Source organism: Somniosus microcephalus, chromosome 14 (genome assembly GCF_052327205.1).
Source record: "Somniosus microcephalus isolate GS21.2 chromosome 14, FLI_Smic_1.0, whole genome shotgun sequence".
In the NCBI taxonomy this organism is placed as follows: domain Eukaryota; kingdom Metazoa; phylum Chordata; class Chondrichthyes; order Squaliformes; family Somniosidae; genus Somniosus; species Somniosus microcephalus.
In genome coordinates, this window is record NC_141000.1 from 26,540,550 (window position 1) to 26,565,010 (window position 24,461).

At 43.7% G+C, this 24,461-nt stretch overlaps 1 protein-coding gene across 3 annotated transcripts in view; it reads right to left on the bottom strand.

Annotated features, from left to right (window-relative positions):
- The window catches only part of LOC147107390 (integrator complex subunit 6-like), a 131,379-nt gene that overhangs the window by 65,631 nt on the left and 41,287 nt on the right, over positions 1–24,461 (bottom strand). For all 3 annotated transcript variants that reach the window (XR_015080781.1, XM_086006388.1, XM_086006387.1), the window contains 2 exons: positions 7,597–7,780; positions 1,903–2,031 (listed from right to left, as the gene is read on the bottom strand). Coding sequence is in view for 2 of the 3 variants with exons in the window: in XM_086006388.1 (XP_085862514.1) it covers positions 1,903–2,031; positions 7,597–7,780 (313 nt within the window). In the remaining variant the exon portion in view is untranslated. The remainder of the gene's footprint in view (positions 1–1,902; positions 2,032–7,596; positions 7,781–24,461) is intronic.

Sequence of the window (24,461 nt, forward strand, 5' to 3'; positions counted from 1 at the left end):
AACAGAAAGCAGAGAGTTGGGATAAATGGTTCATTCTCAGACTGGCAATCAGTAACTAGTGGTGTTCCGCAGGGGTCAGTGCTGGGTCCCCCAACTCTTTACAATCTATATTAACGATTTGGAGGAGGGGACCGAGTGTAACATATCAAAGTTTGCAGATGATACTAAGATGGGAGGGAAAGTAGTGAGTGAGGAGGACATAAAAAACCTGCAAGGGGACATAGACAGGCTAAGTAAGTGGGCAGAGATTTGGCAGATGGAATACAATACTGGAAAGTGTGAGGTTATGCACTTTGGCAGGAAAAGTCGTAGAGCAAGTTATTATCTTAATGGCAAGAAACTGGAAAGTACCGAAGTACAAAGGGATCTGGGGGTCCTGGTGCACGAAACTCAAAAGGTTAGTACGCAGGTGCAGGAAGTGATTAAGAAGGCCAATGGAATGTTGGCTTTCATTGCTAGGGGGATAGAATATAAAAATAGGGAGGTATTGCTTCAGTTGTACAAGGTATTGGTGAGACCGCACCTGGAATACTGCATACAGTTTTGGTGCCCATACTTAAGAAAGGACATACTTGCTCTCGAGTCAGTACAAAGAAGGTTCACTCGGTTAATCCCGGGGATGAGGGGATGGACATATGAGGAGAGGTTGAGTAGATTGGGACTCTACTCATTGGAGTTCAGAAGAATGAGAGGCGATCTTATTGAAACATATAAGATTGTGAAGGGGTTGGATCGGGTGGATGCCGGGAGGATGTTCCCGATGATGGGTGAAACTAGAACTAGGGGGGCATAGTCTTAGAATAAGGGGCTGCTCTTTCAAAACTGAGATGAGGAGGAACTACTTCACTCAGAGGGTGGTAGGTCCATGGAATATGCTGCCCCAAAAAGCTGTAGAAGCTACATCATTACATAAATTTAAAACAGAAATGGACAGTTTCCTAGAAGTAAAGGGAATTAAGGGTTACGGGGAGCGGGCAGGAATTTGGACATGAGTCTAGGTTCGGATCGGTCATGGCCCTGTGGGTAGTGGAGTGGGCCCAGGGGCCGTGTAGCCTGATCCTGCTCCTATTTCGTGTGTCTAATTCTGTTAGATTCAGGAGATGGTTCTGCGATAGTGGATTGGCGGTTAGGATCAGATCAGCCATGATCTTATTGAATGGCGGAGCAGGCTCGAGGGGCCGATTGGCCTACTCCTGCTCCTATTTCTTATGTTCTTATTATGTTCTTATGTTCTAATCGGCCCACGTTTACTTTCAGTAATCTCTTCCTACTTACATACCTATAGAAATGTTTACAATCTGTTTTTATGTCTCTCGCTAATTTACTCTCATTCTTTTTTCTCTTTCCTTATCAATTTCTTGGCCCTCCTTTGCTGAATTCTAAAATCCTCCCAAACCTCAGTCTGACTACTTTTTTTGGCAACATTATAAGCCTCTTCCTTTGATCTAATACTATCTTTAACTTTTCTTGTTAGCCACGGTTGTACCACTTTTCCTGTGGGGTTTTTGTGCCTTAAAGGAATGTATATTTGTTGTAAATTATGTATTAATTCTTTAAATGCTAGCCATTGTTTGTCTACCATCATACCTTTTAATGTAGTTTCCCAATCTACCTTAGCCAACTCGCCCCTCATATTTACGTAGTTTGCTTTGTTTAGATTTAAGACCCTAGTTTCGGATTTAACTAAATCACTTTCAAACTCAATATAAAATTCTATCATATTATGGTCACTCTTCCCTAAAGGCCCCTTTATTACAAGGTTATTAATTAACCATTTCTCATTGCACAATACTAGATCTAAAATAGCCTGTTCCCTAGTTGGTTCCTCAACCTACTGATCTACAAGCCACAGGGAATGCAAGTTAGTTTAGGTAGTCAATATACACAAAGGCATAAACTTACCTTCTCCAACAGGTGCTGGATCTGGGCCAGTTTTTTCAAAGTTTAGTACCACTCCACTTTGTACTTTCTGCACGAGTGACTCCAGACACTGGAGTAGCATCCGCTGTGTACATACACAGTATGAACGACCTAGATAATTTTCAGGAAGAAATGCAGATTAGAGCTATATACGGGTGTACTTCAGACATAATCAGCAACAGTAGACAATACACGCTTAATCAGTTTCAAGTCTCCTACAGTTTCTGCACTAACTGATGAACGCAGCCACCATCCATTGAATATGGTCCAAATTTTAAAGTCAATTTATATGCAAAGCTCATGAGGCTTTCCAAAATGATTACTTATATTAAACTGAGTTGAGATAAGATGCTAATACATTTGAACATACATCAGAACTTGAATAGAAAAAAGTTGAAATATTTGTCAAATAGGTTACCAACCTGTCTAGTTCCATTTCTCACTTGACAGAAAGAGGAAAGTAAGTTGGGGGGGGGGGGGGGGGGGGGGCTGGTGGTAGAACAGGAACAAACCCAAGCCAAGCTACTGGGTGGGTGGAACAACAGAGCACTTCACTTCATGTGGGGACAGGGGGGAAAAGTGTGAAAAGAGGGAATAACAGATTCGCAACAATGAGGCACTTGCCTTTGTTTCAAATATGCTTCCCACTGGTCAGCATGAAGCAGTATTAGCCCAAATGGACGCATCTGTCGTCTACACCAGTGTTGCGCAATATAAATCACTGACTAGCCACAGGTGTGCCTCACAGGAACACTCGCGATAACCACATGCACTAATTTTAGTAGAAAATGCCTTACGCACACAACACAATACTGGTAAACATAGTTGTGTATATTTACTCAACAAAATGCAATTAGCCACACCTGGATTCCCAATTAGCTGCACAAGGCTAGTGGCTAATGTACTGGACAACACTGGTCTACACAATCCTTTTGACTAGAGTGCTGTCAGTTAGCAAACATTGGAGAAATAGTTCAGCTATTTTCCTCCCCTCCCCAACATGACAGTATTAAGACACATCACTGCAATGAATGTGATAAATTAACTACCCACAAAAGGCATCACCACCATTCTTTAAATTAGGATGTACTTCAGCTACATAGTTACCTAGCAAACTTTGACAGTGAAAGTACAAGAAAGTTTGTTTTTCTTAAATAGACCTTTGGGTGAAACAGTATCTGTTCCTTCTTAATCTAAATGGGAAAAACTGAATACTTTCTCTGAATTTGTTTTCTTCCCTCCTCTACCTTAGCTCTCAATAAATTAGGCACCAGCTGCAGTTGACCAGTCCGAGGTGTCGCACAGCATTCAGTGTCACCATCAAGTGCAAGAGACTCACTTGCCACACAGCACAAGTTCTGGGCCACTAGGGGCATCAGCTTGCTAGAATTCGTTCACCAGCAAAGCCACAACCTTCTTTATGGGAGAGGGGACAATTTGAGATTTATGGTCCCTTGTCCTTAATCAATATCAGAAAACAAAATCTTGGTCCCAAACAGGCTGCAAGTACAGCCACATAGGCGGTCAGAGACTTCGGGAGATATGCACATATGGTCAGAAATATTTGTATATTAAAGCAGGTGAGGAAAATCTGTTGAGACTTGTGTTCCGAGCAAGTTGGAATTTCCACAGAGCTATTTCCCACGAGCAGTAAGATATCAAGATTACACTGCTGACGGTGCCCCACAGATGAATGGTAGCAGTTGAGCCGTACCTCAAGAGATAAGATCTGGTCAGAGATTCTGCCTGATAGCATTTTTAATCCAGTCACACAGGCCAAGAGAGTCGATTGCTGCATCAAGCGGCCAAATGCTTTTTTTCACGTACACGTTTAAACTTGGAACATAACCAGCACGACGTGCTTGGGTTGTTAGCCGATGTCAAAGCTCAACAATCAGACTCGTCAACAGTCTAGGGTAAAAGGAAGGAATCTTAATTTCTAGTAACTACCTTTAGGAAAAACCCTAGATGTGATTTCAATATGGCCTTTTTCTTTCCTCCTTCGTCTAAGGGGCATAAACGGGAACTCATCTGGCGCACAGCTGGCCTAGCCAACCATCAGATCTGATTTGACGTCAAGCATTTTTGTGCTTCGCATGTCCTCAGCCAAAATAGCCCAATATTCCAAGATCATTCTGAGAGGGCAAGGATAACCACAAGCTCGTTTTCCCAACAACCAATCGCCTCCTTAAAACCATCTCATCCACCCTGCCACTTCAAGCATCAAGTGTGAGGAGCTCCTCGTGATCAAGACTATCTCTACCCCAACACCTCAAGTTTACAATCATTCTCGTCGTCAAATCCCTTATATCCTTGCCCAATCCTCTCGCTGCAATCTCCCCCAGCCCTATATCCCATCACCAAAACTCTCCAATCCCAACTCAGATTTTTGTCCTATTTTGCCCACTATTGGTTGAGGAACCTTCAGCAACCTGGATCCAATTGTTTAATTCCCCCCCTCTCCCCTCCTTTAAAAGCCTCCACAAAACCCATCTATTCAACCAAGCTTTTGCTGGCCCCTGCTACTTTCGCCTTTCCTAGTTTGGTATCCATTTTGCATGTGTCCGTTTTGAAAAGGCTTGGGATGTTTATCCTAAAAGGAACTGTATAACTGCAAGTTGTCATTAAAATAGATAACATTAGCCAAAATGGATGAGTTTCACTCATTTTATGTGAAACATTAAATAAAGTATTGTTCATTAGTTGAAAAACACACATCAAAAGTATACAAGTGTCCTGGGAATGACAGTAGACTCATCCTCATCTGGTGATGCAATTAAAAAAGTAAACAGATAGCTGGTTGTGATCACAACAATAGGGTACAAGGTACTGGAGATCATGCTGGGGCTGGACGATGCAATGGCCAGGCGGGACCTGGAGGAGCAGTTTGATCAATTCTGTTCATCATACCAGAAAAGTCATATACAAGCAGTGGACAGGGTTCAGAGAAGAAGATTGCTCTCAAGTATAAAGGCATGAGCTATAAAGAAAGATTAGAGAGAAGCTGAAGCTCTGTGGTCTACAAGGCAGGAGTGTCTACTCATTGAAGTAAAAAAATAAAGACTTGCATTTATATAGCGCCTTCCACAACCTCAGGACATCCCAAAGTGCTTTACAGCCATTGAAGTACTTTTTGAAGTGTAGTCACTGTTGTATTGTAGGAAATGCGGCAGCCAATTTGCACACAGCAAGGTCCCACAAACAGCGATGTGCTATCGACCAGATAATGGGCCATATATTGCGATCCCTACGGGTGTGTACGTGCTTTGTACACACCCGTAGGGACATCGGAAATGCCGGTTTCAGGCATGCCAAGTGCATGCGCTGAAAACCGGCATTTCCGATCTGTCAAGAATGCTCATGATAGATCGGACGCCTGCCCTGGAGAAGGGTCTCTGCGGGCGGATAGTTCCGCTTTCTGGAGAACCTCCACCCGCAGAAAACCCTTAGAAATCTTACGCCTGGTAAAAGCAGGCGTAAGGCCTGCTTTTACCAGCGTAAGATTTATCATTTAAAAATACTTTAAAAAAGGCAAGTTTATTTTTAGCCCCGTAAAAAACTTTATTTTTTTCAAAAAATTACATTTTTAATATTTAATTTATTGTAATTTCAACTAATTTTTAAAATGTGATTTTATTTAATGTTTTAAAGTGTTTTTGGGGTGACCTCCATTCATGTGTGTGACAGGTCTATCTGTCAAGTGTATGAAGGGAGATTCCCTTCTTTGATTGGCTCCCCATGGCCCATGTGATCTTGCTTGCGAACCGCATGCATCTCTGCGATACGTGGGCCCTGCGCATTTCGAGTTTGGAGAGGCCCAGGAGCGGAAATGTCCGGGCCTCGGGAGCCCTCGGGTAAGTCCGTAGATATTTTCCAGATCGGAGGCCTCTGCACACAGGAAGCCTCCAATCGGAAAATACGGCCCAATCTGTTTTAGTGATGTTGGTTCAGGGGTAAATTTTGACCAGGACACTGGGAGAACTCCCCTGCTCATCTCTGAAATAGTGCCATGGGATCTTTTGCATTCACCTGAGAGGGCAAATGAGGAATCGGTTTAACGTTTCAACCAAAAGACAGCACCTCTGATAGTGTTGCACTTCCTCAGTACTCCAATGTCAGTGTCAGCCTGGATTTCGTGCTCAAATCTCTGGAGTGAGGCTTGAACCCAGAACCTACCAACTCGAAGGAGAGAGTGCTGCCAATGAGCCACCGCTGACACTATATAAAATATACGTTTTGATAAGGTAATATTTCAAAGTAAACCAAGAAAGGATGATCAGAGTATAGAACTTCAAATTCATGAAAAGTAAATTTAAAGTAACTATTTACTCAGGGTTAATTGGCAAAAGCACAAACAGGTGAGTAATATAATGGGAAATTTAAGACACCTGAGGGATTCATTTTAATTGGCTGAATGACTTTTTCTCATCCCAAACTTCTGTATTGTTCCTAAGGGAGGCAGTACCCTAGCTAGAGGCATCGGCCAATGTCGAGAGGGGCAGAAGTAGTTCCCAGAGAGAGAACTGCACCCTTAACGATATTATAGGATTTAACCAAGAAAAAAATGGGCACATCCCTTTACTCGTCAAAGTTATTTATTAACTAATTCGTTTTGCCAAGATTTCTAAAGGGATAGATGTCTCAATTAGTGTTCTTAGTCCGCTACACAACCTACATGAATCCATCATAAACATCAGTTTGATAATCTGCATGAACACTTGACTAACTGCATCTTCTGAATAGTTGAATTTTGTACGAATCACAACAAAAGAGTGTACTCAATAAACTTCACCTTCCCTCTTGCAAAACTAGCACAGTTTAAAACAGAATGGTTGCAAAGGGAGCACGAAAGGAGGGAAATTACGTGGTCAGCATAGCATTACAGTAACTGCACACAACAGCAAACAACAGCTGAAATCATAAGGATACTGTATGGGTAGGAGTGGATCCAAAGACAGTAATCCAAGTCGAGGGGTGAGATGTCAAACTGCGGGAACAAAGCTCCAAGTTGTGCATTAGTCATTTGAACCTGGAGATCAAATTATGACCTGTAATTCGGTGGCCCAACCAGTTTTTTTTTTTTTTCCTTAGTCTCTGCCATTTGGCAATACAAAATGGGCTGCATATAGTGACACCACTAATCCTGGCCAGATGGAAATGATTGGGTCATTACCACGTCAATCATGCCTGGAACTGCACTGCTGTAAGTGACTGGGATTGATTTTACGCACATAATTTGTATGCAACTATTCCCCACTTACTGCATTTTGCTGGATAAATCACCCTGCTTTTATCAGGAGACGTTGCTGTAGTTTCAATCATGAGTTTGGTTTGCTGTATTTCATAGAAACATTTTTAAAATAGACTCTGTAGACTGCTGTCGTGCATTTTTTAAATAGACTGAGTAAATAGACTTGGTTTGCTTTGATATTTGTGTAGACTGAGTCCTGCCATAAGTCCCACCCCATCTCCAACTCATTGGCTGACAGTGGTGTCAATAGACACTCTGTACAAAGTGATGCATGAGCACGAAAGATGAAGATCTTCTGACTAGTGAAACAAGGGGCCAGCATTTCTGCCATGATTAATTTTAGTAAAACAAATGGAGTAAAAAGTGTTAGTTAAAAAAGATAAGGTGGTCCATTCAAAACATCAACTGTACAAAGTTGATCTTACCTCCTGTAACCTCACACATGGGTGTAATGGCAGATTCATCAGATGGCACACTTCCCAATTGCTCTGCTTCAAGAGACATCAATCCAGGAAGACGCAAGACGAGGGCAAATAGTCGCTGATCCCAACGAAACGGCTCCTTGGTTAATTCACTCCCTGGCAAGGGAGAATTGAGTGGTAGGTGGAGCTGGAGTTGTGAAAAAAAACAAACAGCTTAATTAGTATTTTACTAATTTGGAACTACAAACTTAATTATTTCTCCCTAAATTGTCAATTTTTCAATAGTGTCTACAATTATTAAAAGACCAAACACAATTAAGTTAGTTAAGGCAAGGGATTCCAAGCTCTCCATTAGTAATTATTTTTAAATAAAGTTTAAAACAAATTAAGTCCATGCACTTCATGGTGTGGTATTGAGCCAGACAGACCAAAAACTATTCAAACCTGTGCTAAGTCAGTCACTCATGGCCAGGGTGGCAGCAGCCCTGGGCTTGGGAAGTGGGAGAGGCAGGTGGATGGGGAAGTGCCAATTGTGATCAGCTTGTTGATTTAGAATTACACACGCACGCAGGAAGGGGCGTTAACTCCAGATTCTGGTTTGAGGATTTTGTAGATGTTGCTCTTGATATTGATAGTAACTTACAAGGATGAAGTCGGAGATATCTGACAATCACTATTTGGCAACTGCACAAAATAGAGATACATTTTTAACTTCATTTCTGTTCACTTTTACTATTTGTGCTTTCAATTAAGGGGAAGACGAGTTCAGCCATTTCAGTTAAAAATACCTGATGCATATCGGATTTTAAGCCAAAGAGAGTTGTGAAAAGGGCTGATGGTGTTCACATGATGAGGGTTGCTTTCTATTTCGTTCCTGTTTAGTGAGATGGTTCCCTTCCCTCACCCTCATTTTCTTTACAGATTTCCAGAATTCTGAACTCTGGACAGCAGATAGTTCCTTCAGTGGACACACAGCAGTTAACCCTACATCAGTGGCACTACTTTGGATGTGCTGTGTCGTACACAAAGCGACTACCCAAAAGAACAGTTCTCCAAGGTTAAACAGATCTATTACTCAGTCTAAGACATCCAAGACCACAAGTGACATGAAGTTTCAAATTGTGGCACACTTTAATGCTTACAATAGGCTGATCAAAAGCTGATGGTGCTCTTCCAAACCAAAGTCAGAATTGGTGCACAATCATATCTCGTCACCTACAGTTAAATTGCAATGCTGGTACTTGGAAAAGAGGATGTGATTTCAGTGGTTACAGCAGGGAAGGAGAAACCAGTTCCTGCTTCCTTTTAGCAAAAATAAAAAACTTGTCTCAATGTAACAAACTACTTTTTTTTACAGGTACAGTATATTTTACTCAACTTGTCTGTACTGCAATATGTTCATCTCAAAGTTATAAAGGAAAATTGCATTTAAAACCAAAAACAGATGTTTCCCTCCATCTCTGAACATTTCAATGGTTTACAGGACAGTATTTGTACACATGGCATTTACAGGAGCATAAACTGATGCAAAGATTCACTTGACATAGTTGTATAAACTACTGGCGTCATACAGGACGATGAGAGCTTTCTCTTTTGGCCACAGATGCAGAGAAAATGAAACAAACAAAGCTGCTGCATGCTATCGTGCTTTGCCCAAGAGTGTCGTTGTATTGAGTGACCAATTTCCTGGCACCTGTGGGATGGGGGTGGGAGGAAGAGTGCTGATCCAGCCTGCCTCTCCCCACCATAGGAGTGTACGGCACAGTTTACGGGGGTGACTCACATTCCAGGAAGAGTACCAAACAAACATTCATGGTTTTATCCCAGTCTGAGATGAAAACCAAAATACCGGATCTCATTTGTCAAATGTCCTATTTGATGTTTTCTTTCTATTTGTGGGCCGAGTATAGGAACAGGAGTAGTCCATTTAACCCCTCCAGCCTGTTCCACCATACAATGAGATCATGGCTGATCTGCGACCTAATTCCATATACCCGCCTTTGCTCCATATACAGGAAACTTTGTGATATCCGGCACCGAGCTGTTGCCGTCCCATCAAAACTGCCGGACAAACCAGCGCTAATGTTAAAACATACGGAGCTTTTGAGCTCCGTATCTAGCAACAAACCCTGTTGCAGCTTCTAAACAATCAGCCATAGCTTGCAAGCGTCTCTGTAGCTAAGCAACAGCTTTAGCTAGACCTTGCAGAGCCTGACTGGTGAAAAAAAAGCAACGAAAAGAAAAAAAAAAGCTTACTGAACCGACTCCTGAATTTTGCCGGTGGATCGAGCATTCCGGACAGTTAACCTCCGGATAAACCAAAGTTTCCTGTACCTTAATACATTTGGTTAACAAAAATCTATCAATCTCCACTTTAAAATTAACAATTGACCTAACATCAATTGCCATTTGTGGAAGAGAGTTCCAAACTTAGGAGTGTTTCCTAATTTCACTCCTGAAAGGTCTGGCTCCAATTTTTAGACGATGTCCCCTAGTCATAGAATCCCCAACTAGTGGAAATAATTTCTCTCTATCTACTCTATCTGTTCCCCTTAATATCCTGAAAACTTACATCAAATCACCCCTTAACCTTCTAAATTCTAGGGCATACAACTCTTAATCTCTCCTTGTAATTTAACTGTTGGAGTTCGAGTATCATTCTGGTAAACCTACGCTGCACTCCCTCCAAGACCAGTATATCCTACCATCCGGGAGATGCTGCAGATGCATTCGCACCCGTACGACCAGATTTAGGAACAGCTTCTTTCCCAGGGCTGTCATCCTACTGAACTCCACAAATAAACTCTAAAGCCTGCACATCTGCCAATGCACTTTATTATGGTTATGTTTATGTTAATATACTACAAGCCAAATGTATGTTGAATGTTTAAATGTCTTAATCCAAATGTACACTCTCAGGAGCCGCAAGCCTACATTTCGTTGTACTGCACTTGTGCACTAACAATGACAATAAAAGTTGATTTGATTTGATATCCTTCCTACGGTGTGGTGCCCAGAACTGCTCTCAGTACTCCAGGTGCAGTCTAACCAGGGTTTTGTACAGCTGTAGCATAACTTCTACCCTCTTGTATTCTAGTCCTCTAGATATAAAGGCCAGCATCCATTAGCCTTTCTGATTATTTTCTGTTCCTGTTCATGATATTTTAATGCTCTATGTACCTGGACCCCCCAAGTCTCTTTGGAACTCCACTGTTTTTAACTTTTCACCATTTAGAAAGTACCCTGCTCTATCCTTATTAGGTCCAAAGTGGATGACCTCACATTTGCCTACAGTGAAATCCATTTGCCACAGTTTTGCCCATTCACATAATCTATCGATATCCCTTTGTAATTTTATGCTTTCGTCTACACTGCCGCCTATCTTTGTGTCATCGGCAAAGTTGGATTTTTTTTTCAACTCTGGCAGTGTGTTCCACTGCCTTAAAGCTGTTTGTGTGTGTAAGAATGTTCTCCTGCTCCCTTCCCAAAAACACTCACATTTAATCCTATATCTATGAACCCTTGTTCTAGACCCCAAATTACTGGAAACAGTCTGTTCTTATCTACTCTGTCCAATCATAGAGTCATAGCAGCACAGGAGGAGGCCATTCGGCCCATCGAGTCCGTGCCGGCTCTCTGTAGAGCAATCCAGTCAGTCCCATTCCCCCGCTCTATCCCCGTAGCCCTGCAAGTTTATTTCCCTCAAGTGCCTATCCAGTCTCCCCTTGAAAACATTGAGTGTCTCCGCTTCCACCACTTCCGTCGGCAGCGAGTTCCAGGTCCTCGCCACTCGCTGCGTAAAAAAGTTTTCCCTCACGTTCCCCCTGAATCTCTTGCCCAAAACCTTCAATCTGTGTCCCCTAGTCCTTGTACCATCAACTAGTGGGAACAGCCTTTCCCCATCTAGCCAATCCAAACCCGTCATAATCCTGTACACCTCTATCAAATCACCCCTCCACTTCCTTTGCTCTAATGAAAACAAATCCAGCTTCTCCAACCTGTCCTTGCAATCAAGATCCCCATCCCAGAACCATTCTGGTAAATGTCCTCTGCACCTTCTCAAGGGCCTTCACGTCCTTCCAAAAGTGTGGTGACCAGAACTGAACGCAATACTCCAGTTGTGGCCTAATCAATGCTTTATAAAGGTTCAGCATAACTTCTCTATTTTTGTACTCAATGCCTCTATTTATGAAGCCCAAGATCCTATATGCTTTGCTAACCACTCTCTCAATATGTCCTGCCACCTTCAGGGACCTATGCACATTAACTCCCAGGTCCCTCTGTCCCTGCACACTCTTTAAAACTGTGCCATTAAGTGCGATAGCAAAATACTGCGGATGTTGGAATATTGCCTCTCCCTGTTCCTTCTGCCAAAATGCATCACTTCACACTTCTCTATTAAATTCCATCTGCTACTTGTCTGCCCATTCTGCTAGCCTTTCTATGTCCTGTTGCCATCGACTGGTATCATCTCACTGTTTGCGTGAGATGATACCAAGTTTAGTGTCATCGGCAAATTTAGAAATTCTACTTTGTATTCCAATATCCAGGTCACTGGCCCACCTATTCCATGAGCTTCAATTTTGTTAACCAGCCTTCTATGCGGTGCTTTGTCAAATGCCTTCAGAAAATCCATGTAAACAAAATCTATTGCATTCTCTTCATCAATCCTCCCTGTTACTTCATCAAAAAATTCAATTAGATGAGTCAAACATGATCTGCCTTTTACAAATCCATGTTGGCTCTCATTAATTAGCTTAAACCTCTCCAAGTGCCAGTTAATTTTTTCCTTGATTATTGTTTCTAAAACTTTACCCACCACTGATGTTAAACTAACCGGCCTGTGGTTACAAGGATTGTTCTTGCACCCTTTCTTGAACAATGGTGTCACATTTGCTGCTTTTCAATCCTCAGGCACCTCCCTTGCATTTAGAGAAGGTTGGAAAATTATGGCAAGCCCTTCCGCTATCTCCAGACTGTCTGTGTGGAGTTTGCACATTCTCCCCGTGTTTGCGTGGGTTTACTCCGGGTGCTCCGGTTTCCTCCCACAGTCCAAAGATGTGCGGGTTAGGATGATTGGCTATGATAAATTGACCCTTAGTGTTAGGGGGATTAAATACGTGGGGTTACGGGGATAGGGTGGGATATGTGTAGGAGTTACGGGGATTGGGTGGGATATGTGTCGGTGCAGGCTCGATGGGCCGAAATGGCCTCGATCTGCACTGTGGGGTTTCTGTGATTCCCCTTAGCAATCTGGGATGCAAGCCATCTGGACCAGGTGACGTATCCACTCGAAGCATACCCAGCCTTTCTAGTACATCCTGTCTATCAATTTTCATCCCTTCCATTGCTTCTACCTTTTCCACTGCTACCAATATTTTGTCAGCATCCACCTCCTTAGTAAACACCGATGCAAAGTACTTATTGAGTATTCTAGCCTTGCCCTGCACCTCTAAGCATATGTCACCTTCTTTGTCCCTAATAGGCCCCACCCCACCTCTTACTATCCACTTACTGTTTACATGCCGGTAGAAGATTTTTGGGTTCCCTTTTATGCTAACTGCCATTCTACTCTCATATTCTCGCTTTGCCAATCTTATTTTCATCTTCACTTCCCCTCTCAACTTACTGTATTTGGTCTGGTTCTCCCTTGAAGAATTCACCTGACATGCATCATACACCCTCTTTTTGTTTCATCATCTTCTCTATCTCCCTTGTCATCCAAGGAGCCCTTGCTTTGGTTCCCTTACCCTTTCCTCTTATTGGAATGTACCTAGCCTGTACTTGGAACATCTCCTCCTTAAAGACCACCCATTGTTCCATTACAGTTTTTCCTGTCAGTCTTTGGTTCCATTTTACCCTGGCTAGATCCTTTCGCATCCCATTGAAGTTCGTCCTATTCCAGTTTAGAAGTTCCACTCTAGATTGTTCCTTGCTCTGCTCCATTACTAAACTAAATCTTATGATACGATGATCACTCGTACCCAAGTGTTCTCCCACAGACACTTGGTCGACCTGGCCCACCTCATTCCCCAGTACCAAATCCAGCAATGCCGCCTTCCTAGTTGGGTCAAGAACATACTGGTCAAGGAAATTCTCCTGAACACATTTCAGAAATTCCTCCCCCTCCTTTCCCTTTACCCCAGCATTATCCCAATTGATATTTGGGTAATTAAAGTCCCCCAATATCACCACTCTATAGCTCTTGCATATCTCTGCGAGTTCCCTGCAGTATTGCTCCTCTACCTCCCTCTCACTATTTGGAGGCCTATAGAATACCCCCAATAGTGTGATCACACCCTTTTTGCTCCTCAACTCTAACCAAATGGATTCTGTCCTTGTCTCAAGAACATCCTCCTTTTCCAACACTACAATGCCTTCCTTAAATCAGCACTGCCACCTCACCTCCCTTTTTTCCTTCCCTATCTTTGCTGAACACCTTTTACTCTTGAATATTAAATGCCCAGACCTCACCGTTCTTAAGTCACGTTTCTGTTATTGCCACAACATCATATTGCCACACGGCTAATTGTGTTGGTCACTCACCAACCTTATTCACCACACTGTGCATTTACGTACATGCATTCTAAACCCATTTTTGAATTTTTCATAGTCTGCTCCTATCTAATATGGTACTACTTCCGCCTCCAGTACTAATTTCTTCTCTTTTCCACTCCTATATGCTGGTGCCCATCCCCCTGCCAAACTAGCTTAAGCCCTCCCCAACAGCATTAGCAAACCTCCCCGCGAGAATATTGATCCCGGCTCTGTTGAGGTGTAACCCGTCCAGCTTGTACAGGTCCCACCTTCCCCAGAAGCGGTCCCAATGCCTCAGGAATCTAAAGCCCTCCCTCCTGCACCATCTCTCCAGCCACACATTCATCTGTTCTATCCTCCTATTCCTGTACTCACTAGCACATGGCATACTACCTTTGAGGTCCTGCTTTTTAATCTCTCTCCTTGTGGTGTATGTGCCTTTAAGAGCAATTATGGTGTATGTGCCTTTAAGAGCCCCAGGTGTGCGTAATGCCGGTAATTGCCACTTGGGCTATATAAGCCTGTGTATTGTGTATATCCTTTAGAAACGCCCCCCCAGACTTGCTTAGTAAATACCTATGAACCAACTCCTGTCTTCAGTGTCTTTATCTACACACGGACACTACAGTGGCGACGAAGTGGAAACGGACTTACCTGCAATTCGGCAGCACCTCAAGGACATCGATTCCTCCAGCGTCCAGAAGACTCAAGGAAGTAAGAGAAACTGTGGTTTCACCAGCTGGCCAAGCTGGTGACAGGTACTGCGCTAATCCTTCCTGGGCGTCAGGCTGGAGCTCCAGCGGCGGGCTCTACAGCTGAGACAGGCAGCGAAATCGGAGGCAAGCAATAACGGACTGGGAGGGTGCACTCGAGAGACGGCCGGCGCGGCAAGCAGGTCAGCGTTTAGACCTCCGTCGGGAACGAGTCTCCAACAGTGAATAAACGGAAACCACAGTAAAACAGCATTGTTATCGGTAGCAGCGGCGGGAAAGCGCGGGAAGCGCCGTATCATTGCTACAGAGAGAAAAAAAAAAGCGCGGGAACCGCCATATCTTTTCTGAAATGCCTAAATCTGGTAATATTGAGGCTTTTGATGGCGAAATAGAAGATTGGACCACATACGTGGAAAGAGTAGAGGTTTATTGCACTGCAAATGGAATAACAGATGAAAAAAAAGCTTCAGTACTTCTGAACTTAATGGGCGCGAAGACATACGGGCTGTTACGAAATTTAATCACTCCAGCCAAACCAAAGGACAAGACTTTTAAAGAAATTGTTGATACCCTGCAGGAGCATTTAAACCCAACACCGCTGCTGATAGCAGAACGATTCAAGTTCTTCAAGAGAAATCAACACAAGAATGAAAGTAACGTTGATTACCTAAACAAATTAAGAAAGCTATCAAAGTACTGCCAATTCGGAGCAGGACTATCGGATTATCTTCGAGACAAATTTGTTTGCGGTCTCTTAAGTGAAGGAACACAAAAAAGACTGCTTTCTGAAAAAGATTTAACATTGGACAAAGCTTTCAGTATGGCTGTATCATACGAAGCAGCAGCAAAAGGAGCTGCAGAGATACAACAAGAGACACAGGACTTCGGCACCCATAAAATGACACAGGAGTTCGGAAGATGTTATCGCTGTGGCAGATCCACCCATAACCAGAGGGACTGCTGGTTCAAGGGCAAAGCATGCAGGCAATGTGGTAAGATTGGACACATTGCACGGGTATGCCAATCTGGACAAAATAAATCCACTGACAGAAAACAAAAAAATCAATAAAGAAAAGTACAGGAAGGTACAAATGATGACGGACAATAGCTCCGAAGACCAGAATAGCGATAGCGACTCCGGAAACAAGAGACTAAGCGGTCTCAAATTACATAATGTACTTGCCAAAGAGGATTACCAAACCATTTGGGTTACCCTCACAATAGCAGGGTCCCCAGTTAAAATGGAGCTAGATACAGGATCAGCTCTAACCGTATTAAATCGACGAGATTACGAGAGGCTATTTTCGCATATACCTCTAAAAGACACATCCATTATCTTAAAAACATATACGGGGCAGAAAGTCTACCCCAAAGGAAAAATAAGGGTGCCTGTGGTATACAACGGCAAAGAAATACAAAAGTTGTATTTATACATTCTACAAGATGGTGGTCCACGGTTGTTGGGACGTGAATGGATAAGGAAGATACGTTTAGACTGGCACTCCATTCAGGCACTGACGGTGACCAGTAAGGAAAAGAACAATAATGACATCATACCTGAACGATTAAAAGACATCTTGGCCAACGCCAAAGAAGTGTTTCAAGAGAAACTAGGAACCTTGATGTGTGGATCCAGAGTGGTGATTCCACCCAAACTCCAGGATAAAGTACTAAAGGAGCTTCACGAGGGGCATCTGGGTGGAGTGAAAATGAAGAACCTAGCTAGGGCGTTTGTATGGTGGCCAGGTATCGATGGAGACATCGAAAACATGACCAAGAGCTGCCTAGGATGCCAGAAGGTCCAAAATGCTCCGCCACAGGCCCCTCTACATCCATGGGAGTGGCCCTCATCTCCCTGGCAAAGGGTGCACATCGACTTTGCTGGTCCATTTATGGACTCAATGTTCTTAATCGCAGTTGATGCACACTCCAAGTGGCCGGAGGTAATAAAGATGTCCTCCACCACCACGGAAAAAACCATCACAGTATTAAGGACCATATTTGCCAGGAATGGGCTGCCGGAACAGATATGTTCTGATAATGGACCGCAATTTGTGTCCGAAGAATTCAGAAAGTTCTTAAAGAACAATGGGGTAAAGCACTACACGTCCGCCCCATACCATCCCGCCACCAATGGATTGGCTGAAAGGTTTGTCCAGACCTTCAAGAAGGCCATCAAGGCCATGGGTAATGAAGACATAAAACTTCAGCACAAGGTGGATAACTTCTTATTTGCATATAGGAATGCAACGCATATGGTTACTAACCAAACTCCCGCCATGATGTTCTACAATAGAAACCTAAGATGCCGGCTGGATTTGGTCAAGCCCAACATCCGAAGGGACGTGGAGAACCGGCAGTTTCAGGGCATGAATGAAAGGCCAACTAGGGCCTTCCAGATAGGCCAACCGGTTTTGGCCCGGGACTACCGTACCGAGAAATGGCAGCCTGGAACTATCTGCACACGATTAGGACCACTGATGTATACCGTGGACATCGGAGACAGCATAATAAGGCGCCATGCTGACCAAATCATCAAGTCATCCGAAAAGGGACAACCTACACCACCACTCTATACATCTAACGATGAAGTAGAGATACCCATATCTACCTCCGATCCGGTGATACTGGAGCCCGATGAACCCGACACTGGCCTTCAAGCCGAATCAGCCTTGCCAGAAGAACCTACTACACCCCCGAGGCGTTATCCGGACCGAGTCAGGAAGCCTCCTGAGAGACTAACTTATAATTAATTAATACAGCAATGTATATTATTTTGCATATAACATGTAATTAATAATTACTTAAAATATGATGTACTAGTTAGCTAGAAGGGGAGGAATTGTGGTGTATGTGCCTTTAAGAGCAATTATGGTGTATGTGCCTTTAAGAGCCCCAGGTGTGCGTAATGCCGGTAATTGCCACTTGGGCTATATAAGCCTGTGTATTGTGTATATCCTTTAGAAACCCCCCCCCCCCCCCACCACACAAGACTTGCTTAGTAAATACCTATGAACCAACTCCTGTCTTCAGTGTCTTTATCTACACACGGACACTACACTCCTAGCTCCCTAAACTCTGCCTGCAGGACCTCATTCCTCTTTCTGCCTATGTCATTGGTACGGATATGGACAACGACCTCTGGCTGTTGACCCTCCCCCCTCAGATGTCCTGCAGCCGCTCAGTGACATCCTTGACCCAGGCACCAGGGAGGCAACATACCATCCTGGAGTCACGTCTGCAGCTGGAGAAACGCCTGTCTGCTCCCCAACTATCGAATCCCCTACCACTATTGCTCTTCCACTCTTTCCTCCCCACTCTGTGTTGCTGAGCCACCCGTGGTGCCTTAGACTTGTCTCTGGCTGCAGTCCCCAGCGGAACCATCGCCCTCACCAGTACTCCGAACAGAATACTGGTTGGAGAGCACGATGCGCTCAGGGGACTCCTGCACTACCTGCTTGGTCCTCCTCTTCTGTCTGGCAGTCAACCATTCCCTCTCTGCCTGCATACCCTTAAGCTGCGGGGTGACTACCTCCAGAAACGCGCTATCCACGTAACTCTCAGCCTCACGGATGCACCGCAGTGACGCCAGCTGCCGCTCAAGCTCTGAAACATGATTCATAATTTTAAACACTTCTAGCAAATCATCCCATAATGTCCTTTGATGTAAACAGCCCCAATTTTTCAAGTCTTTCTTTGTATTTTTATGTCCTTATATAAGGCAGGGTCTGACATCTATCCTCTCTTTCCTCAACATCCTTCCAATAGTGTGGTCTGACTAAGTTTTTGTGTAGATTCAGCACTACATCTTTCCACAAAACCCAGTTTTCTTAGAGCATTTTCTTACATGACCGTATACAGTTGAGATGCTGCTTTTTTTTAATTCATTCATGGGATGTGGGCGTCGCTGACAGGGCCAGCATTTATTGCCCATCCCTAGTTGCCCTTGAGAAGGTGGCGGTGAGCTGCCTTCTTGAACCGCTGCAGTCCATGTGCTGAAGGTACTCCCACAGTGCTGTTAGGGAGGGAGTTCCAGGATTTTTGACCCAGAGACAACGAAAGAACTGTGATATATACTTCCAAGTCAGGATGGTGTGTGACTTGGAGGTGGTGGTGCTCCCATGTCCTTCTAGCTGGAAGAGGTCGTGGGTTTCGGAAGTGCTGCCGAAGAAGCCTTGGCAAGTTGTTGCAGTGCATCTTGTAGATGGTACACACTGCAGCCACAGTGTGCCGGTGGTGAAGGGAGTGAATGTATAAGGTGCTGGATGGGGTGCCAATCAAGCAGGCTGCTTTGTCTTGGATGGTGTCAAGCTTCTTGTGTTGTTGGAGCTGCACTCATCCAGGCAAGTGGAGAGTATTCCATCACACTCCTGACTTGTGCCGAGTAATACACAGCCTCTGAACTGCTCTTGTTGCCACAGTATTTATGTGGCTGGACCAGTTAAGTTTCTGGTCAATGGTGACCCCCAGGATATTGATGGTGGGGGATTCGGTGATGGAAATGCTGTTGAATGTCAAGGGGCGGTGAATGGACATTTGCTTGTTGGACATAGTCATTGCCTGGCACTTGTGTGGCGCGAATGTTACCTGCCACTTACCGTCCAGGTTTTGCTACATGCAGGCATGGACTGCTTCATTATCTGAGCAGTTGCGAATAGAACTGAACACTGTAGTCATCAGTGAACATCCCCACTTCTAACCTTATGATGGAGGGAAGGCCATTGATGAAGCAGCTGAACATAAGAAATAGGAGCAGGAGTAAACCATTTGGCCCCTCGAGCCTGCTCCGCTATTCAATAAGATCATGGTTGATCTTCTACCTCATCACCACTTTCTTGCACTATCCCTGTATCCCTCGATTCCCTAAATATTAAAAAATCTAACGATCTCTGTCTTGAATATACAGAACGACTGAGCCTCCACAGCCCTCTGGGGTAGAGAATCCTCCACAGCCCTCTGGGGTAGAGAATTCCAAAGATTCACCACCCTCTGAGTGAAGAAATTTCTCATCATAGTCCTAAATGGCCAACCCCTTATTCTGAGACTGTGACCCCTGGTTCTAAACTCCCCAGCCAGGGGGACCATCCTCCCTGCATCTACCCTGTCAAGTCTGTAAAAATTTTGTATGTTTCAATAAGATTACACCTCATTCTTCTAAACTCCAGAGAATATAGGCCTAGTCTACTCAATCTCTCCTCATAGGACAATCCCCTCATCCCAGGAATCAGTCTGGTGAATCTTCGTTGCACTTCCTCTATGGTGATTATATCCTTCCTTAGGTAAGGAGACCAAAACTGTACACAATACTCCAGGTGTGGGCTCACCAGGACCCTATATAATTGCAGTAAGATGTCTTTACTCTTACACTCAAATCCTCTTGTAATAAAGGCCAACATACCATTTGCTTTCCTAATTGCTTGCTGTACCTGCATGTTAACTTTCAGGTGATTCGTGTACAAGGACACCCAGGTCCCTCTGAACACCAACATTTCAAAATGTCACCATTTAAAAAATACTCTGCTTTTCTATTTTTCCTGCCAAAGTGGATAACCTCACATTTCTCCACGTTATATTCCATTTGCCATGTTTTTGCTCACTCACTTAGCCTGTCTGAGAATACCAAGGTCAAGGAAATAGAAACCAGAAACTGCGAAAGCAGCAAGAAGTAAAATAAAAAGGCTAAACTGATCTTTGGCTGCTAATATGGCTGGCGCCCACAAATGTCACACCTTGCTGTTAGGAACAATATAAGTCAGTGTGCAGAAGTTATACAGACAATAGGCGATCAGAAAACGCATTACCATGATTGCAAACGCATTACCATAATGTTTAGGTGATCATGAGCACATTACCAGGATATTTACTTAACTGTAACCCATTCAGTTAAATGTGACTTCTTTATTTCAAACTGCCAGGCCAGGAAATCAAATTAAATGTATACGTGCACAGCTCAGGATTGGCTCAGAATGTACGATGTGTTAATGTCTTCTCAAATGCAAGTATAATAATGTAGCACACTGTATGGCAAATTGCTTGCTCTGTTGGGTTCGTCAGACTCTTGCAGGAGTCGGTGCCGACATTTCAGAGTAAGACTCTAAATCGTTTGAATTCATCCAGTTGTATTCGACTCAGTGTTTGCTGAACCAGATTGAGGGTAAAAGAATCCGTTCTAACATGTCTATATCCCCTTGAAGCCTCATCATCCTCCTCACAACTTGCATTCCCACCCAGCTTTGTATCATCAGCAAATTTGGATATATTACATTTGGTCCCCTCATCCAAATCCTTGATGTAGATTGTGAATAGCTGAGGCCCAAGCATTGATCCTTGGGGTACCCCACTAGATACTGCCTGCCAACCTGAAAATGACCCGTTTATTCCTACTCTGTTTTCTGCCCGTTAACCAATCCTCAATCCATGCTAGTATATTACCCCCAAACCCATGAGCCCTAATTTTGTTTGATAACCTCTTGTGTGGCACCTTATCGAATGCCTTCTGAAAATCCAAATACACCACATCCACTGGTACCCCTCTATCTATTCTGCTAGTTACAACCTCAAAAAATATCTAAGATTTGTCAAACATGATTTCCCTTTCATAAATCCGTGTTGACTCTGCCCAATCCTATTATTATTTTTTAAGTGCCCCGTTACCACATCCTTAAATAGATTCTAGCATTTTCTCTACTACTGATGTCAGGCTAACTGGTCTGTAGTTCACCGTTTTCTCTCTCCCTCCTTTCTTAAATAGTGGGGTTACATTTGCCACCATCCAATTCGTGGGAAACGTTCCAGAATCAAAGGAATTTGGGAAAATGACAACCACAATGCATCCACTATCGCTATTACCACCTCGTTCAAAACCCTCGGATGCAGGCCATCAGATCCAGGAGATTTATTGGCTTTCAGTCCCATTCATTGCTCACTTCTTTAATTCCTCCCCCATTTCTTTATCCCCCATTATAATTTCTCCTGTCTCAGCCTGTAAGGGACCCACATGGGAACGGTAGCATAGTGGTAATGTCACTGGGTTAGTAATTCAGAGGCCTGGACTAATGATCCAGAGACATGAGCTGGGGAATTTAAATTCAGTTAATTAAATAAATCTGGAAAAAGCTAGCATCAGTAATGGTGACCATGAAACTATCGGATTGTCATAAAAACCCATCTGGTTCACTAATGTCCTTTCGGGAAGGAAATCTGCTGTCCTTACCTGGTCTAGCCTATATGTGGCTCCAGACCCACAGCAATGCACTTGACTTTTAACTGCCCTCTGAAATGGCATAGCAAGCCACTCAGTTGTAACAAACGAAACACAATGTAACAAACAAAACCCTGCATCGACCTCGGCAGCGGCACACCCAACCCAGTCGACCTTGCAAAGTCAACCTCACCAACATCTGGGGACTTGTGCCAAAATTGGAACAGCCGGACATAGTCATACCTTTCAATGTCCCAAACTCCTCCATCACCATCCCTGGGTATGTCTGGTCCTGTCCCACCGGCGGGAAGGAGTGGCCCTGAGAGCCCAGACCCCATGAATTCTGATGGCTTCAGGTCAAGCATGGGTAAGGAAACCTCCTGCTGATTACCACCTACCCTCAGATGAATCAATCAGTACTCCTCCATGTTGAACACCACTTGGAAGAAGCACTGAGAGTAGCAAGGCACAGAATATACTCTGGGTGGAGGACTTCAATGTCCATCATCAAGAGTAGCTCAGTAGCACCGCTACTGACCGAGCTGGCCGAGTCCTGAAGGACATATCTGCCAGACTGGGCCTGCAGCAGGTGGTGAGAGAACCAACACGAGGGGAAAAACCAAACTTGACCTCGTCCTCACCAATTTCTTGGTCCTCCTTTGCTGAATTCTAAAATCATTCCAATCCTCAGGCTTACTACTCTTTTTGGCAACATTATCAGCCTCTTCCTTTGATCTAATACTATCTTTAACTGCTCTCGTTAGCCACGGTTGGACCACTTTTCCTGTGAGGTTTTTGTGCCTTAAAAGGAATGTATATTTGTTGTAAATTAGATATTAATTCTGTAAATGCTAGCCATTGCTTGTCTAACATCATACCTTTTAATGTAGTTTCCCAATCTACCTTAGCCAACTCACCGCTCACAACTACGTAGTTTGCTTTGTTTAGATTGAAGACCCTAGTTTTGGATTTAACTAAATCACTTTCAAACTCAATATAAAATTCTATCATATTATGGTCACTCTTCCCTAAAGGCCCCTTTACTACAAGGTTATTAATTAATCCTTTCTCATTGCACAATACTAGATCTAAAATAGCCTGTTCCCTAGGAAACTATCTTGCATACATTCCATGAATTTGTCCTCCACACTATTACTGCAAATTTGGTTTGCCCAGTCTATATGTAGATTAAAGTCCCCCATAATTACATTACCCTTGTTACTTGCGCCTCTAATTTCCTAATTTATACTCTGCCCTACATTACAACTACTATTTGGGGGCCTATAAACAACTCCCACCAATATTTTCTGCCCCTTGCTGTTTCTTAGTTCCACCCAAACTGATTCTACTTCTTGATTTTCGAAGCGAAGATCCTTCATCTCTACTGTCTTTATCCCATCCTTTATCATCAGGGCTAACCCGCCTCCTTTTCCATTTTGCCTATCACTTCTAAAAGTTAATTACCTTGGAATATTTAGTTCCCAACCTTGGCCACTTTGCAACCATGTCTCCGTTATGGCTGTTCGATCAAACCTGTTCATTTCTATCTGCACTATTAATTCATCTATTTTGTTGCAAATGCTTCGCGCATTCAGATATAGTGCTTTGACATTTCTATTTTTCCGATGTCACCTTAGTCACTGATGCCTTATTACCTTTGTTACTCTCTCTGTCCCTTCCTGACCGACTCTGCTTATTTTTACCCAAAGCTCTACTCTAGAGCCTTGACATTTCTTTCGCTGCTTTTAAATTTACTCTTTCTTGAATCCTCCCACCACCCCCATCATTAGTTTAAAGCCCTATCTACTGCCCTAGTTATTCGGTTCGCCAGGACACTGGTCCCAGCCCGGTTTAAGTGGAGCCCGTCCCAATGGAACAGCTCCCTCTTTCCCCAGTACTGGTCCCAGTGTCCCATGAACTGAAACCCCTCCGTCCCACACCACTCTTTGAGCCACGCAATTAAACCTCTAATCTGTTTGTCCCTATGCCAATTTGCGCGTGGCTCAGGTAACAATCCAGAGTTTATTACCTTTGAGGTTCTGCTTTTGAATTTGGATCCAAGCTCCTCAAACTCCCTTAGCAGAAACTCATTCCTAGTTCTACCTATATCGTTGGTTCCTACGTGGACCACGACAACTAGAGCCTCCCCCTCCCATGAGGAGATGTCTTTAACCCTAGCACCAGGCAGGCAATACAACCTTCGCAACTCTCGGTCGCAGCTACAGAGAACAGTATCTATCCCCCTGACGATACCGTCCCCTACCACAACTACATTCCCTTTCACTCCCTCCACTTGAATGGCCTCCTGCACACCATGGTGCCATGGTCAGCTTGCTCATCCATCCTGCAGGCTTTTCACTCATCCACACAGGCAGCAAGAACCTCATACCTGTTGGACAAGGGCAAAGACTGAGGTT